Source organism: Phasianus colchicus, chromosome 1 (genome assembly GCF_987193195.1).
Source record: "Phasianus colchicus chromosome 1, bPhaCol1.hap1.1, whole genome shotgun sequence".
In the NCBI taxonomy this organism is placed as follows: domain Eukaryota; kingdom Metazoa; phylum Chordata; class Aves; order Galliformes; family Phasianidae; genus Phasianus; species Phasianus colchicus.
The window spans coordinates 9,967,370-9,985,027 of record NC_143436.1 but is presented as its reverse complement, the minus strand read 5'-3'; the positions used below and the strand labels follow the sequence as shown (position 1 = coordinate 9,985,027).

The following is a 17,658-nucleotide window of genomic DNA, read 5'->3' as shown; positions in this document are numbered from 1 at the left end:
TCTGAGAGTTGAAAGATCCCACAGCCTTTAAAACTCAAATCTGAAAAGTATTTCACAACAGATTAGCTCATAAAATTTTAGACAAAGTCCAGCAAAGTCAGTTAATGTCAGCAGGATCTTGGTTATCTCCTTGCATCTGCATATTTATGATATTCTCCCATTAGTTTGTAGTTGTGCATTTCACAGCTCCATGGCCTGAATGTGGAGCATCACCCACAGCTGAAACCTGCTGCATTGTGACCTTGACTGTTTAAAGCCTATTTGACAAGATGTTTGTACTGAGCTAGAAACAAAATACAGTCACTTCCTTCAGCTGTAGAAATCACACTTAACATGTGATTCTTCTCCATGAGGTCAGGCCATGTCAAATGGAGATTTGTGACAAAGATCACACAATAAAAATTGTTGCTTTGATGCTGATCTATCAAAATCTGTGCTTCGTAATGACTTCTTTCAGTTTTGCTTCTTTCTGCACCTCTAAATCAAGAAATAATTCTATTTATAAATCATTTCCTCAATTAAAGCTGTCTACACTATATGCTGGCTTTCCATTGTTTTTATTAAATTGTTTTCTCAACAGATGGTGGTTTGTTATTTCTTTTCTCCCTTGTGTTGGTTGAAAGATCAAAGGATTCAGCCATACTTATCTTTTATTTCAGAAGGTGAGTGGATGAAATTTTGCATATGTTTCATGACTGTGAAGCTGGGTTAATGCTTTAAATTGTTACTCTAACAAGAGGCAAATGCTGAGCTTCTGTGTTATTAGGAACACTATGGACTCTACTCATGGATGAACACAGTAATCGCAGACAGAAAACTGGATCTACATCTTAATCTGACTGTCATCTCTCTAAATAAAACAATCTAAGTTTGTAATGAGTAATTGTATTATCTCAGGGCAAAATTAGGTAATCATGTGCCAGTGGGAATATTTACATTCTGGAAATAAATAACTTATCATAACATCCTTTAATTGATAGAAAAAATAATTAATATCCACTTGCAAATAGTGGATGTATTCTCAGCATCACTAGTAGCAATCATTACAATTAATATTTTTAAAGCAATCACAAAACTCTGAGTCATTCCTCTAATAATGCTAGAAAATCATGCTTTTTCTCTAATTATACAAACAAGTAAACATCAGTCTGTTACACTGATACAGGGCTCCACTGAAGAAAATTGTTTCATGAAAAAAGCACGCCAGATTTTAAAATAAAACAGATATTAGAACAAGCTCCTAAGAGTTCCTTTAACTTGAATCATGCATTATCTGAACATACTCAGTGTTACTCATCCTTTCTGTGACATGATTTTAAGGCATAGATTCATAAAGTAAAATAGTACATATCTTAGAAGTGAAAATCCACTTAGCAATCCCGTATGTGCACGTGCACACACTCCATTCCATGAATTTCCTTCCATGGAGGTCTCTTTCTATCTTTTTTTTTTTCTTTTTCTTTTTCTTTTTTCTTTTTCTTTTTTTTTTTTTTTCCTCCCCTCTAGCAGAATAAACAAAAGTTTTCCCACAGTTCTGAGACACATTTCTTTGAACCTAATGAATATGTCGACTGGCTTTAGTTTCTCATTCATGGAAGTCATTCAGCTGTGGCATACTGTATACAGTTCTCCACTGCAATCAACCAGCATTTCTCAGTAACAGAAGGCCAAAAGCTTGGTACATTGGGGAAACAATGGTCTTTTTAGTTATCTCAGTGGAAGCGTGCTAGCGCATAGATTTCACTCATTAGGAGACGATGGGTTCAAAATCAGTGCTACCCTTCATGCTATGCTCTTTTTTGCATTAAGAAAATCTAGATTTTTTTTTTGTTACTTTGTGTGAGGTAATTTTTTTTTTGGAATATCAGAATAAAATACAGGATTTTGGTACTACCAAATTTCATTCAGTGGCATGAGAAGCCTCTATTGATCAAACCAAATCCACAGAAACACCGGTGCATCCTACAGAACTCATTCTTATCAGTGCTCTTTCATCTCATGGAAGTTTTCAATTAAACCAAACTGCAGAGTGCTAGAAAATCACCTGCAGCGTGACTTTAATTTACATTTTCTTTGAAACATATATATACAGTAAAGTGAATTTAGAGTTATTAGACTTAAATTATTAATATCTCTCTATATCTATATACATTGTTTACGAATGGACTCAAGAGATCTGCCATAACAATTTAGATATATTTATCAAGTTCTAAACAAAAGTTATTTGCTAAATAGCTGAACTAATCAGACTTTAATAATTATAGGGGATTCATTAGTGTTTTCTGCTGTGCAACAAATAGCCATTGCGGTTATAAATTTCATGTCTTTGTTCTGCTTCTTATCATATCTCAGACCTCTTCTCTATATGACTTAATGAAGAACTGTGCTTTCATTTTGCTTAAGTCAATTAAGTCTGTGGTCTTTGAAATAAAGGTGTAAAAATAAAATAATTCAACATACTGTTTTGACTCATGACAGTTTTAAAATTTGATTTTATTTCCAGCTTGTAAATGTTCAAGTTGTAAGTCTCCAAGTGAATCTCAGACATAATTACTGACTTTCTGTCACTTCAGACATAAATAGATTCCAAATTGCGTAGGTGTAATTATGAAATATACAAGGGCAGAACTGAATGCATTAAAAGACAACTGAAAACCTACAATGTTCACATTTCCTGTAAACGGGTAAAGCACGACTCTGCTAAATATTTTCCCCCCAAATGGTATTTTCATTCTATCTGAATTTCAAGATACTGAACCAGATTCTTTGCACGTATATAATTTGGAGTAGTCCTATTTTTACAATTGTATCTTTTTGCTGATAAATGGAAGAAGTGGATCAGTTGGTTCTCAAATATTCCACTGCCATAAAGGCTCATCCTTCTCGATTGACTATGTCAGGAAAATGAACACTGCCTGCAAATTTAAATGATTATACATTTAACTTTGTGGTTTACTCCAAAAGTTTAGTAACTATTATAATATTATTAAGAAATCAATTCTTATCCTGTTAAAATCGGATACTTTGAAAAAAAAAAATCACAATATTATTTTCTTCAGTATCTCTCTGTGCTTAGGATAAAACCTCTGTAGCAGCTGTGTAGACTTACATAACAGTGAGGGGTAGGAGTGATTTCAGCCACTGTTGCCATGTGTTTTACTCAATTTAATGAAGTTTAGCTCATAAATTAACCTATTCCAATGGCTAAATTAACGTATTAAGAATAATAGCCTCACTTTAAAACAACTACTCTGGAAATAAATTTTTATTGGACTTATCTTTTGTTTCACAGTGACAGAATGGGGTTTTGAAAAATCTGAATTTTGTTATCATATCATTTACCAGACAAGTATTCAAAATGCAACTAAAGTCAAAGGAGATCTACAATGTATTCAAAGAGAGGCCTTCATAAATAATAGGCTTTAACTATCAGCCTGATTCATATTTGTTTACAAAGAGGTTTATGGAGTTTTTCAAAAAGTCTTTTAAAAGGGGTTCAAGTTATCTTTGCATGTTGATCTCCTACTTCTGTAACTTTATCACAAGATCATACCATGTAACAAGAGAAGCCATTTGGGAAATAAGAAATAAATACTGCTGCATGATGGTGCTTATCAATATGTTGATCGTCCAACAACACATCCTGGTTTTCTTATGGAAGTGTTTGTCAAGGATTACCAGAATAAACTGCTCACCTAGTTTGTGCTATGACAAAGGATCGAGATGCTCTCTGTTCCCTTCCTGTACTCCTGTAAATATTGTCTTTGAGTCAAGGGAAAGTTCTCTGACATATCCCTTCCCAATCAATAATACAGTCAATTAAGGCTTGCAAAAAATACTACATACTATATACAGCTACATATAACTGCATATAAAACTATATACTTCCTAAACGCTAGGAAGATTACACACATGCCAAGATTTACTCTTCTTGACAAGTGGAGGTAAACTGTACACATGTGAAAAGCCTGATTTCATGCAGTCTTCATGTAGGGTAGCCTAAAGGACTGGAAATCAATATGGATTAGTAGAAGTAATGTTTTGTAGATCCATCAGCCTCCAGAGGAATCAAGGCCCTTTATTTTGTGATTTTAGCCATTGGTCCTGTGAGATACCTGGACTGATGTGAGCTTAATGATGACTACTCTTTCTGCAAGCCTGAACTGCAGCAAAAAAAATCCAGTACCTGCACTTTTCTAATATAGCAGAAAGCATAAAGAAATAATTGTTTTTCCAGGGCAAAATCAACCAGAAGACTGAAAGCAATGCTTTAAAAAGTGCTTACACAAGCTGGAGATCTTTATTTTCATGTGTACTGACTGGATCTGAACTAGCCTGAAAAGTACATCGTCTCCAGACTGAAATAAGCTCTTATTGCCTGTAAACTAGATATTATTTTATCAACATTTCTCTATCACTACAGTTGTGCTTAGAATTGGTATGTAATAAAAAACAGTAGTATCACATAGTTACTACATCAACATGACGTACCATCATCACAAATAAGGGTCATCCTTTAAGAGTATCTCTTCCATTCATATTTTTAATATATATTTGTTAAGCATATAATAACTACATAAAGGTATAATAAATTAGATGGGAAGTCAATTAACCTCAGTTGATTCTTAACCTAAAAAATCATTTGCTCAAATGTTTCACTTAAAAACAGTAGATCAGATTCTTAACTGATGTAGTCTACTCTACTGTCTTCAATAAAGTTGGGCCTATTTATGCCACATCTGCTGCTAGAGAAATCAATATTTCACTGTGGATTTTATAGTAGGAAATGAATGATAGAATGTAATCATAGAATCATAGAATGATTCAGGTCGGAAGGGATCTTTAAGATCATCTATTTCCAACTCCCCTACTATAGGCAGGAACACCTGCCTCTAGACCAGATTGCTCAAAGCCCCATCCAGCCAGGCCTTGAATGCTTCCAGGGAGGGGGGGGGGGGATCCACAACCTCTCTGTGCAACCTGTTCCAGTGTCTCACAACCCTCACAGTAAAATTTTTTTTCCCAGTATCTAGTCTAAACCTAACCTTTTCCAGTTCAAAACCATTTCCCCTCATCCTGTCACTACCTTCTAAAAAGTCCCTCCCCAGCTTTCCAGTAGGCCTCCTACACGTTACACAACATTTTGTTTCAACAGTACCACTGGTTCTTCATGCAAAGTGTCTCTGCAAAGTCATTCTTTTAAGAAAAAAAAAACAAAAAACAAAAAACTTTTTCTATCACTATATTCATATATTTGTGTAATATGTACCAACACATATACGTAGAGACGGTTGAAAAAAGCAGATGCATAAATATATAAGAACAGGATGTCCATTACTTAGAAAATGCACTCTAGACTGCTTCTAATGTAAAGTACAGAAGGAGGAAAAAAAAAGAAGAAGGTATAATTCAGCAAAATTTTATGAGTTGAACTAAAAATTTTTAAAATACACAGAGACCGGAAAAAGTAAATACATTACAGGTGGTAGCATTATATAACTTCATATGCAATAACTTAATGTTTTATGTACATCATAAATCTGAACTAAACTTAGAGCTTCTTTATTGATTACGAATAAGAAGTAAACTGCAACTAAAGGGATCTCAGACCTTTTAAGTTCATCCAGTTAAAAATGAGTTTTAATCTGTGAGACACTGACAAGAAATTTGGAATTAGGAGACAATAAAAGAAGATGGGTTAGTTCTTCAGACAGCATCTATTGAATTACCTCCACTGAAGAAATTCCAATGTTTTCATGCTGAGGATCTGGCAAACAGTTTTGTACAGCTCTTTGCAGTTCCTGCCTCGAGTGTTAAAAAAAGTGTACTCTATACTTCCACCTGTATGTAAGGGTTAAGTAAATGGAAAATTCTGTTCTTTCCTTAAACAGGACTGTTCCCCACTTGTTCATGCAAACTACCCCAAAGGGAGCCCTAGGGAAATGGAGCAGGGCTGCTCCCCCTGCTCAGGCATGCACAAGCAGGTGCATTCTGCATCCTGTTGTGCTTTTCTAGTGAGTTTAATGCACCTCTGTGTCTCCCCGCAGTTGTATGTGTTCCTTTCAAGTGCAGATCTGACTTCTGCAATTTTGCAGCCATAAGGATATCATTTCTGCACATTTGGTACTGTTTCCACAGAAGTCAGTGGGAGTAAAGCATAGCTCAGCTAATCATTTTCTTATATTTTGTAGTAATTGCTTTCTTGTACTATATTGCATTAGCTGGAGAGAATGTTGCATGTTGCCCAACTTTAGGTCTCCAGAGCTGATGTAGGTGTCTGTATTAGGTCATCTTACTTAAATTCAGACACATACAGTATAGATATTTGCATACAAGCCAGTTTGCCGCATTCAGTGAAGGTACAAATATAGCCTCTCCCATGGATGACCTCAAGGTTTAAATTAGGTTCTTCTCAGGTATTCTGCACACACACATGTTATGTTCTGTCTAAATATGTTCTTTCCTGCTTACTCATGGCTTACGTGCTTAAAGTCTATTCAAACATTAGCTTTATTCTTCTCTCTAAATACTGTGGTTATTCACTCCCACATCTGGAATGGATTTAAGCGCAGATTAGTCTGCTTTACTCCTTAGAATGCAGTGTAATTCACAACATATTAGGCTGTATACATTTGCACAGATCATTTTTAATCAGATGCACAGCATGCTGTTCATATCCTTTTACCTTTTTATTATTATTTCCTATACTGTAGTTCATCAAACTCAATTATATCTGCCTAGTTTCATCACTAAAAATGGCTTTCTTCAAGTATGGAATAGGGCTGTAATACTGTTTCATATAGAAGAGATATTTAACAGACTTAACAAATCATATTCCCCATTACTTTATGACTGTCACACAAAGTAATTTATTTCCTTTCCCTAGACATAAGAGTTGTACCATATTCCAGTCTCTTGCAGCCTATGCCAATTGTTTCCAGTGTCTCCTCTATCACTTCCCACTCTTTTCTTTAAATTACATTTTTTCCATCCTCTTCAGTTTGACACACACTAATTTCCTCTCCTCCAGCAATCTCAGACAGGTGGGTTCTATTCTGCCGTCACATAAACAAGCAATTTTATTAGACAGTAGGTACATTCGCCAACTATTCCTCTAATCTGTTCACATTTACCTCTCTAAGTGCTTTAAAATAAGCAGATGGTGAAGTTTCGTTAATTTTCCACAAGTTTGTGGCCAAAAATGAATCTTCAGGAAGTATTTTAGATAGCAATTTTTTTTACTCAAAATCAATCCCTCACTGTCATTTTTACTTTTTACCTTTTTTAGCGTGTTATGAAGGCATAAACTGTTTATGATACAGAAGCATGGCTCTTTGACATGTCCATAGCTGCTGTTTGACATCAACACATAAACCAGCTGGCTCCTAAAGATGCAGAGTGCAGGGCTAAGATTGCATCCCCCCGCTCTGGAATAGCTGCTGTCAGTCAAACACACTCCTCTTGCCCCTGCTCCTGCAGAAGGTGCACATTTGTAATTTCTGCCTAGGCCGCTGTGTAAAAGAAAAAGCTCTAACTCAGAGAGAGGCAGTCGAGAATATTTCTCGTGGCAAACCTAACTCAACCCATTCTCGCTTTATCAAGACACAGGTCATAGGCTGACTATCACATTTGTGAAAGCCTGGTATTAGGTGGGTACAGCTGCCTCCTTCTCGTCCCAGTTTCTCTTAGCACAGATAGAGATGGACTGAAAAGGAAGTGACTCCTCCTGCACAGTAATCCAGAGAATACAGAAGCAGAAGATGAGGATAATTTCATTCACAGTTTAAATATGAAATCAGAAGCTAACAGTGACAATGGCAGTTCAGAGGAAGATCCTCCTTTCTCTGGCTTGGGAAGCTGAAACCACAGTCCATGAAAATGATTCCAGCACTGGGTGCTAACAAACTGACCAAAAAAAGCAGTGATTTATATTTTGTTGATTGTTATGAACTGCTAGAAGAAAGCTAAAACAAACATCTTCTTTCAGCTCCTGGGCCAAATGCATCATTGACCCAAGTCTTTCAAAACACAGAATGTTAAACCAAGGTTGGATCTGGCCTCACATCTCAGATCATCCTTCCTATAAATTCTTGATAAACTGTGTGTTATTTTTATGACACAGTCATAAAATAGCCAAACGCAGAAGTAAATGACCTCATACCAGCTATCTCTCTGCAGATAGATTCACTTGGCAGATAGCCAAGGATTGATTGACACACATCTTACGGAACTAGAGTTAATTAATATGTCTACCAATTCCCAAATGGATCTCAGGAAGCAGAGAATCTGTTTAATGCAGTAAGCAATGACATACTGTGTGTGGTCAAGATACAATCACTAATTGCCAAAAATGCATTCTGGAATAAAACATTAACTAATATATATATGTATATAGGAAAAAAAAAAAAAAAAAAAAAAAAAAAAACCACACAAAACCCTTCTACACTGCAGCTCCTTTATTCCTTCAAAACCTTATGTTTATAAGACTCATGTTTCAAATATCAAAAGACATTTTTATAGAGAAGAATAGTTTTCAAACTATAAAGTTAACACTCAAAAAATCTATTAGCTTTTCTACAAGAAGAATTTCTGGTTTTTAAATAATTGAGTCCTCATTCAGTTAACAGTGATGTCTTTCTTGTCACAGAAATCTGAAAACCCGAATTGCAAAACCATCAGGTAAGTTGAAAGAGTTGTTCTTCGGAGATCACTGAAGCTACCAGTAACATGACTATAGGTTCACCAATAAAATATATCCTTAAATGTAGTGAGTGATTGCTGAAAATACATCAGGAATCTGGCTGCTAAACTGAAACAGTCTATGGAGCAACACTCAGTTAAGTCAGAATGAAAAAAAATTAAAAGTGGATTTACTGATATCATGTACTCAGATTAATAGAAAAAAGAAAAAAAAAAAAAAAGAATATATATATATATATATATTGGCTTTCCTAAAAGGAAAAGGATTGAAATGGAATTAACTGCAGGAGCACAGAGACATTTTAGTATAATTTTCAGCCAGAGAAATAAGCATGGATCTATTGCTTTTTGTGGATGACACTATTTTTCACAGGAAAAGACCGTGTTTATCTATTTAGTTATCACAATCACTGACAAAACAGTGCAAGAGCTACTCTATGCTTTTTGCAGGACTAAGCAAAAGTCAGCAAAATAAAGGTTTAAAAAAATGAGGAAAAGAGAGGGAAAATGATTTATTTTGTGAGGAAACAAAACTTAGGTTGTATACGAAATGCAGTTGCTATGTCAGGTCAAACCTGAGAAGTGGTATTTATGAATATGTAACACTGTTTTAAATCCTAGCTGGAAGAAATCTACTGTGGTGTCAGACTGTACCAACTAGTAAAACATTAAAAGACAAAGCTGGTCTCAGATTAAAAGCACTGGCTCAACTATGAAGTAGGCAGAATGGGCTTATTGGTATTTATTTAAGACCCTGGGGGAAAGGATGCTGTGTGTGTGGGAGAAAAGCATAGATTCAGTTGTGATCCATCCATCAGCACATCAGCACCAGAGGCAGAAGCAGGTTCTACCAGATCTGTTCCCTGAGCCACAGAAACAAGGGAGTGTGCCTCATGGCTAAACACCAATAAAGATTAAATGAGGGAAAAGAGAAATATTGTTTTAAGATAATTTACCTCAGGATGGCTTCCAACTTCAATATAAGTGCACACGGGATGAAAAGCCCCCGTTCCACAGGCATACAAGTGTGTTTGGTTGTACGTCTTAAGCACCTTGATGAAATTAGCACATTCTCTCTGCAAAGAAAATGAAAAAAAAAACATTTATCCACAAAGTTAATTCAGTGATTATGACTAATAGGAGTGTTTCTGAGTTGTGGATATACGTCTGAATGAGCAGATTTTAAAGGTGTGATTATTTCAAGCTGTTTATAAGCATGTTTAGAATGAAGTACTTAATAAATAGCCTGATTTAGGATCTCATTTAAATATCTTTGGTTGTCATTTAATAAAGTGTCCAGCCCTGAAGAAAAAATTACACAACAAATTTTCTTCATTTTTTTTTCAGACACTTTTCATCTCTGTAATTTATGGCACTGCCATGTTTGTAAGACAAAGCCCATTTATAGAAAAGTGTCAGAATGAAATAATGAAGAAAAATGGACCAACTGTTTGTATTCAATTAAGTAACAGTTAGAAAAAAAAAAGATGGGCCAGATGGAAAGAGTTGATGAAAAACAAATCATTAATATAACATTTCTAACAATACAAATGCTGCCTCATTTCCATTGTCTATGCTTAGCAAACAGTTCTGAAAGGATGAATACATGCATTTAGCTTTATTGAAACTGTGTATGACTCCTGGAATGTAAGCTATGCAAGACTTGGACTTTACATTTTCTACCTGACCAAATTATCCATCATGAGTGATTTTAGTTCTCAGCACCCATAAAAAGTACTAACAGTCCCTAGCACAAACATAATCTGTTATCTGTTAGCAAAAATCTCATCATTAATGCCCTAATGGTATTAAAATGGAAATATCTAACTTGATAGTCAAGATGGACTTTTTTTTTCTGTTTATTTAATATTTTCATTTCAATCAGGTCTAACAATGAAAATAAACATTAATGCCTGTGAATCAGTCTACTAAAACAATTATAAATAATGAATTTCAAATAGGAAAAAAGAAAAATGAAATAAAATAGCAATTTCCAGGAAAGTTTATGTTAAAAAAAAAAAAAAAAAAAAAGAGGAGTATGTATATATTTTCTATTTGTCTGAAGTTTGCATCAGCATTTGGGTTCAGCCCCAAAAGGGCTTGCTCATCCATCTCTGTTGCTATACTCTCCATTTTCTACTTCTGCTAACAGTACTCAGTGCAGTGGTGATAACCACCTTTGCAAAGATCTCATCGACTGGCATCCTCCCTCTCTATAACTTGCTTGCTAATTTAACTAGATAATCTCAAACAGAAAATGATGTCTCTGCCATGAAAATGCATGTGCAATTTGAAGCATGCCTTAGGCTACTACTTGGACAAGCAACAAACTTAGATAAAATACTGATTCTCTGCTTCTCATAATGCACTGCACTAAAATGACATCGCTCTTCAAATGTTACTCTTTATTTGCATAACAGATAATGGAGATGTATTAAAAAGAGTACCCCAGAGAAAAGTATACAAAATCATACTATGTCTTTGGTCTACTGCTGACAACTTAAGATATCTTTCCAACTGAGATGGAAGAAAAAACATAAAGATAGTTAAGGTAATCCAACAGGAAATTGAAAGAGATAGAGATGGATGTTACAGAGGACTCTCTTAATTCTTTCCATTCTGACCTTTCTTAATGAAACAACACACAAACTCTAGTGCATGCATATTCTTCCTCCCACATATATATAAACACAAAAATACATTTATCTTATCAAATCACAAACTGCTTTGCACTGGTAGAATAGTATAGAGTATTAAGCAAATACTTGGCATAAATCATTTAAATTACATTGTATTTCTATATTGTTCTTAATGTTATTTTCCTTAGTTCTTTTCAATAAAGGAAATATGGAGAAACTGTGTAAATATATTAATAATTCAATGCCTGCAAGAGTAAAAATGAGCAACTACTGTAAATTCACAAAACATTACAATAAACAAAACTGAAGCAGATCTTTATTTAAGCTCTGATATTCCATGCTCCAGCTGAAGCATCTAACATTGACTCTGCTTAATTTAAAACTGACCAGCAAATTGTGCATTACTAAAGAAACCAGAATTTTCTTCGTTTCAATTTGGATCTGGACAAATTTAATTACATTACTGTTTCAGTAGCATTATGCCTTGATTTTCCTGATTTTATTTTTATGATTTTAGAAATATCTTTATGATCTACTATGTTTTAAAAAAGTTTTTAATAATTGCTTGCCTGGAGAAAATGAAATATCAGGTGCCAATGGTCATACATCTTTACAAAAAGCTAGATCTACATCCAGCGTGGATTTAAACAGGTTTCAATGGAGCTATTCTGATTTACAGCAACATGGTAGCTGTGACATTATATACAATCAGTCAGCTGCCTATGACATAAAGCAAAAGGTTTTAGATAGCTACTGTTTTAAAGATGAGATGGAAAACCCTCCATGGTTTGGGAGCAGAGCTGCATTGAATTATTCCAGATTAGCCTATGGGAGAAAGACTGAAATAAAAAGAAAAGGAAAAAGAAAAGAAAAAAAAAGAAAAGGAAAAAAGAAAAGAAAAGGAAAAAGAAAAAGAAAAAGAAAAAGGAAAAGGAAAAGGAAAAGGAAAAGGAAAAGAAAAGAAAAAGAAAAAGAAAAAGAAAAAGAAAAAGAAAGAAAAAGAAAAAGAAAAAGAAAAAGAAAAAGAAAAAGAAAAAGAAAAAGAAAAAGAAAAAGAAAAAGAAAAAGAAAAAGAAAAAGAAAAAGAAAAAGAAAAAGAAAAAGAAAAAGAAAAAGAAAGGAAGGAAGGAAGGAAGGAAGGAAGGAAGGAAGGAAGGAAGGAAGGAAGAAAGGAAGGAAGGAAGGAAGAATTTAGCTTTATGATAGCTATACTTTTGCTTCAACTGTTCAGGATTGTAGCGGAACTGTGTTATTATTGGTAGAGTTAAACCAGAAATATATTATATTTATATAAAAATTGCTTATATTATAAAAATTCGGCTTATTCATCCCTGCTTTCAAGCTCTCTTTATTTCATTATGCAACACATTATTTTACAGTAGATGTCTGAGAAAGACACAATCTAGTTAAACAGGGGGGAAGGTAAATACTTAGAACAATAAACCTTTGGCAATAACAAATAAATTTATATAACATTTAAAGTTCCCAGTCCTGCTCAGACTGCTCATATAGCTTCCCTGTGTTTTATAGCTGCATAAAGGAACCATTAAGGTCTATTCAGTAAATTCTCATACACCTCCCTAACAGATTAGATTTCTTTATATGTTTTACATGATTGTAAAAAAATAAATAAAGAGGGGTATTAAACCACAATAAATGACATCAAAGTAAAGTTATAGTTCTGATTTAAGCCCTTGTCAACTCAGGAAGCTCAAAGTGAAGTTTCCTCCCTCCCTGAGAGACTGCTATTCTTGCTGGAACAATAGTAACAGCCTCATTGATTTCAATTGCAGCATAATCGGAGTCCTTCCTTTGTCTAACCGTGCTTAAGTTCAACTGCACAGATATACTATGATGTGTGGAAACGTCATTGTACCTGTGAGTTTGTGAGTGATACCCTGAGTTGAGCAAGAATCTGCTCCATGATGATGAATATTTAATTTTCCCCATTTATGTGACTCTGGGAAGAAAAAATAAAAATAAATCTATACTATAACAATTTTAACTGGTCTGAATGATTTATTTAAACTCCAAATCTCAGCATGCATGTATGCTGAAGACAGTACTATCAGGGAAAATGCATGTGCCTTGAGAAGACTTGGACCTACCCCTACAGGAGATTTGGGTGACCTGACTCAAGTGGCCAGGATCTGTTTCCTCATTCTTTCCCTGGTTGCATTGGTATTCAGTTGTGAAACCTGGCACACAGTTCTGCTGGTCCCAACACTGGTGGCTACATCAGTTCAACTACAAAGCAACAACCAACCCACTTGGCTGGAGGCCCAGAATTACGTGGTTGCCTCTAACTGGACTTGTCCCACTTGGCAGCTGCATCTCCTGCAGCCGGGCCTTCAGGCCAGCACTGTACTGTTGGCATGAAGGTCCAAGCCAGCAAAAGGAGGCATTTCACTACATGCTCTCAGAGCACAAGGTACTGAAAAGGAAGCAAAGACTAAAAAAGGAATGTAGCATCCTGGCATCTAGCAGATAGGAGAAAATATCCACTGGAGGTACAGAAGGTACCTCGGTACTCAGCCCTGGTGAGGCATCATCTCAAGTACTGTGTTCAGTTTTGGGCACCTCAGAACAGAAAGGACATTGAGGTGCTGGAGCAGGTCCAAAGAAGGGCAACAAGGCTTGTGAAGGGCTTGGAAATATGCCCTATGGAAAGACTGAAGGAACTGGGGCTGTTCAGTCTGGGGAAAAGCAGGCTAAGGGGAGACCTTATTGCTCTCTTCCAATATCTGAAAAGTGCTTACAGTGAGAGCAGGGTTGGTCTCTTCTCACAGGATGAGGGGAAATGGCCCAAGCTGCACCAGTGTAAGTTTAGGTTGGATATCAGGAAAATCTTCTTTTCAGAAAGGGTTTTAAGCACTAGAATAGGCTCCCCGGGAGGTGGTTGAGTCACCATCTCTGAATGTTTACAAACCATTTGGATGTGGTGCTCATCCATGGGCATGATTTAGTGGAATGTTGTTAATAGTTAGGGTACAATGGTTAGGTTGTGGTTGGACTCAATGATCTTTAAGGTCTTTTTCAACCTGAGCAATTCTATGATTCTATTCTATGAAAGGAACCAAGAGCCAGAAGCTATAATAGTCAAATTATCAGGGAACTTAACTACTGTCCGCATCTCTGTTCACTCTCCAAGGAACTCTGAATCCACTTTTGCTTTTCCCAGGAAGAGAATGTTGTTTAAATGTTCCATATTCTATACATATTCATAACTTTTGAATGTTTTTCTTTAAGTAAAACAGTTTTAGAAAGAAAATTAGACTTTCAAAGCGGAAATCATGGGTGGAGTGAAGGTGGAAAATATTTTTAGATTAATACAAATGAAAATGAATGAAAAGTTTGCAGATTTCTTTGTAGACAGGAACATACAACTTGGATAATTAATGGCAATACATTTTTAAAAAGAACATTGGAATCACCATAGTGAATCATTATAAATTTTTCCACCAAGTAGTCCTATTTCTTATAACGGGCAATTTCATATTAGGAAATTTTTCTTTCTGTATATAGCTAAATACAGGTTTTCATCTTAAAGATTCAATGTATTTATACATATATACAGCAGAAAGCATAAATGTTTTCATATGGTACAGAATAATTGAGGTAGACATTCAAAGAGAAAATTAGGTGTACCATGTGGGAGTTACAGCAGTCCTGAAAACCCCCATTCATTTGTCTTGCCTAGCTCTGTAGAGGATTAATCTTCATTTCTATTTCAATAAATAGTATAAAGTTTCCCTGAGAGCTCTAGGCTATGCCTTTGGCCTTGTTCTGAAGCATCTCTATCTTTAAATCTAAGCAGCTAAGCCCCAGCATCGTCTGGAACCTCTTAGCGTAACCTATGAGGTCTCTCATTTTCTGCCCTCACAGAGCAAAACTCTTTAGATTGCTACCTTTATAAAATTTTCACCATGTAAATACTGGATCCGCCTTTGTAAACTAACCACACTATGAGACATGATTGCCAATATTCTCTAAAGCACAGACAAATAAAGGCACTGTAATTTGTCCTGACTATGCTACGTGCAGCACTGAGAGTTTATTAAAATAAAAATTAAAAGTAGCTAAAATCTTTTCCATCATGTTAAGATACTGAAGCAAAACAATTTTTACTGCAAATCCTTCTGTACTAAAATCCTATTTGTAGTACAAGTTGAGAAACTGTCACAAATTCAGAGTGTGAATTAAAGTCAGTGAGGTTCAATGTGTCTGGACAGAGATCTGAAATCTAAATTCCAATACCAAATATTATATATTATATGTAAGGACAGAGGGCCTGTCTTTAAGAGAAGATAAAGTGTTAATTAAGCTTTCCAGCAAGACATCCACCATATGAAGATCAATATGCCTGACACTAACCAAACATACACATTTAATTTTTAAGAGATTTCCAATATTTTTGTATCAAATTGATAGAAGGGATTATGAAGAGAGAGATTAGCCTGAAAAAATAAATTACAAAGAAAATGTCTGCAACCAAAGCATGGAAGTCAAAAGCAGAAAAACTGAAAAACAAACACCACAGATATATAACACTGATTAGGCTGTGTTTTGCCGACTTTTCCCGGACACATATAAAAATAAAGTCCATCCATCTGTCAAAACATCTGCTCTACATATGAAAATTAAAACTGAATTTAGGTGGGTTTTACGAGTTTCCAGTAATTATCTCTTCCTCAAAAACCAGGAACTTACGTCCTTCTGTCTGGATTACTGATGCAGCAAAGAGTTTTCAATGACATCTTTTTAGGTGGAAGTTTAAGGGGTAAATCCACATGACCAACAAACATCTAGACTTTTTTTTCCTCATTTTAAAGATTTTCCTTTTTTGCTTTCAAGAAAAATATCATTTATGATTATACTGCTTCACAGATATTACTGCAAAAAATGAAGGACCAGATTATGGGGACACTATGTAGAAGACAAAATAATCCACTATCTTCAACAGTTTTCTGCTGATTTAATCCAGATAAGGATCAGACCCTGTAAAACATTCTTCCTTTATTTGAACCTTCCCTCATAGCCAAGTGATTAAAATATCAGAAGGTTTTGTCTAAATTGGATCGACAAGGGGATTTAAAGCTATAATCTAACAGCTGGACAAACAAAACAAATACGTGTTTTGTCTCTCAAATCAAAGTGGATGGACAGTTTCCATATTAAGTCCTATGCATGAGTTTAATTAGTATGTTTACTTTTTTTTTTTTTCCTTCTGTCTAATTAGTTGAATTCTCAAGTGGCAAGGTCAGGGGTATCCATGGAGAGTAAGTAATTCCTCATATTACTGCTGTCATTCAAATTTATCACACTGTTGAAAGATGTTCCCAAGTTATCAGGGAGCTTTTTTGCTCCTCTCTTTTCCTAGTGGGCTACTGCCAGCTGCAATCAGTTCAGTTTGTATTGGCACAGCATTTTTTTCAGTATGCAACAGCACTGTTTCAGGGAAAATATTTCTGGAGTGACAGAGCAATACATGTATATTTGTAACTTGTACACAGAGTATTAGGATCAACTAGATTCTGCAAACACATCAGCACATTAGCATGTGCAAGGAGGCCCTCTTTGGAGTGAACTCTACAATGAATATGCTTTCATAGCTATTGCTGCTTGTGTGCAAGTTTTTTTAAATGCAGTAAAATTATTTAAGATTTTTTACTGCTTCCCTCTCTGAATTACAGTAGCACTTAAAAACATTGATCAAAGAGCACAGTCTGCTTAAACAGGCCTGAAGTAGGCAGGGAACAAAGCAAATGATTTCAGTCCTGTTAAAATGAGATTATCTTTTTTAAATTTCATTTTATTGGAGTAACCTAATTGGTAACACTGCTGCAAAGCCATTATTCTAAGTGCTGCATTGGCAGCAATGGGAATGTTTCCCAGTAATATACAATTTTCACAGAGTCTGACAGGTGGGTAAATTATGCCTGGCACCTGTACTCCAGGAGATAACCTTCCAACTGAACCTGACTAAGCAGGTGTATGATTTTAGAGCGGGGGAGGCCAGCATTGCACACAGCTGGCATGAAAACATTTGCAAGCAGTGACTTACTGCGGTGTACTTCTTGGAGCTTGGATCAATAACTTCATTTCTATTCCTGTTTTCTCATTACTGCATCTTGCAGTCAGAAGTTCAATGTTTTATGGTCCTAACCTCTGAAAGTCAGTTTGCATTGCTGAGTGAAGTTAGTTGAGCAGCTTACTTATTGGGGTCTGTGTTACAGAATTTCTATTAAACTTAGTTCTTAGGGATTACATCTCCGTTAGTTCATCAAATAAACAGATAAATAAATAATATTCTTAAAAA

The 17,658-nt window shown here is 35.3% G+C and overlaps 1 protein-coding gene across 1 annotated transcript in view; it reads right to left on the bottom strand.

Annotated features, from left to right (window-relative positions):
* SEMA3A (semaphorin 3A) overlaps positions 1-17,658 on the bottom strand; it is a 171,412-nt gene that overhangs the window by 93,223 nt on the left and 60,531 nt on the right. The window contains exon 4 of the mRNA XM_031591157.2: positions 9,657-9,776. Within this exon, the coding sequence (XP_031447017.1) occupies positions 9,657-9,776 (120 nt within the window). The remainder of the gene's footprint in view (positions 1-9,656; positions 9,777-17,658) is intronic.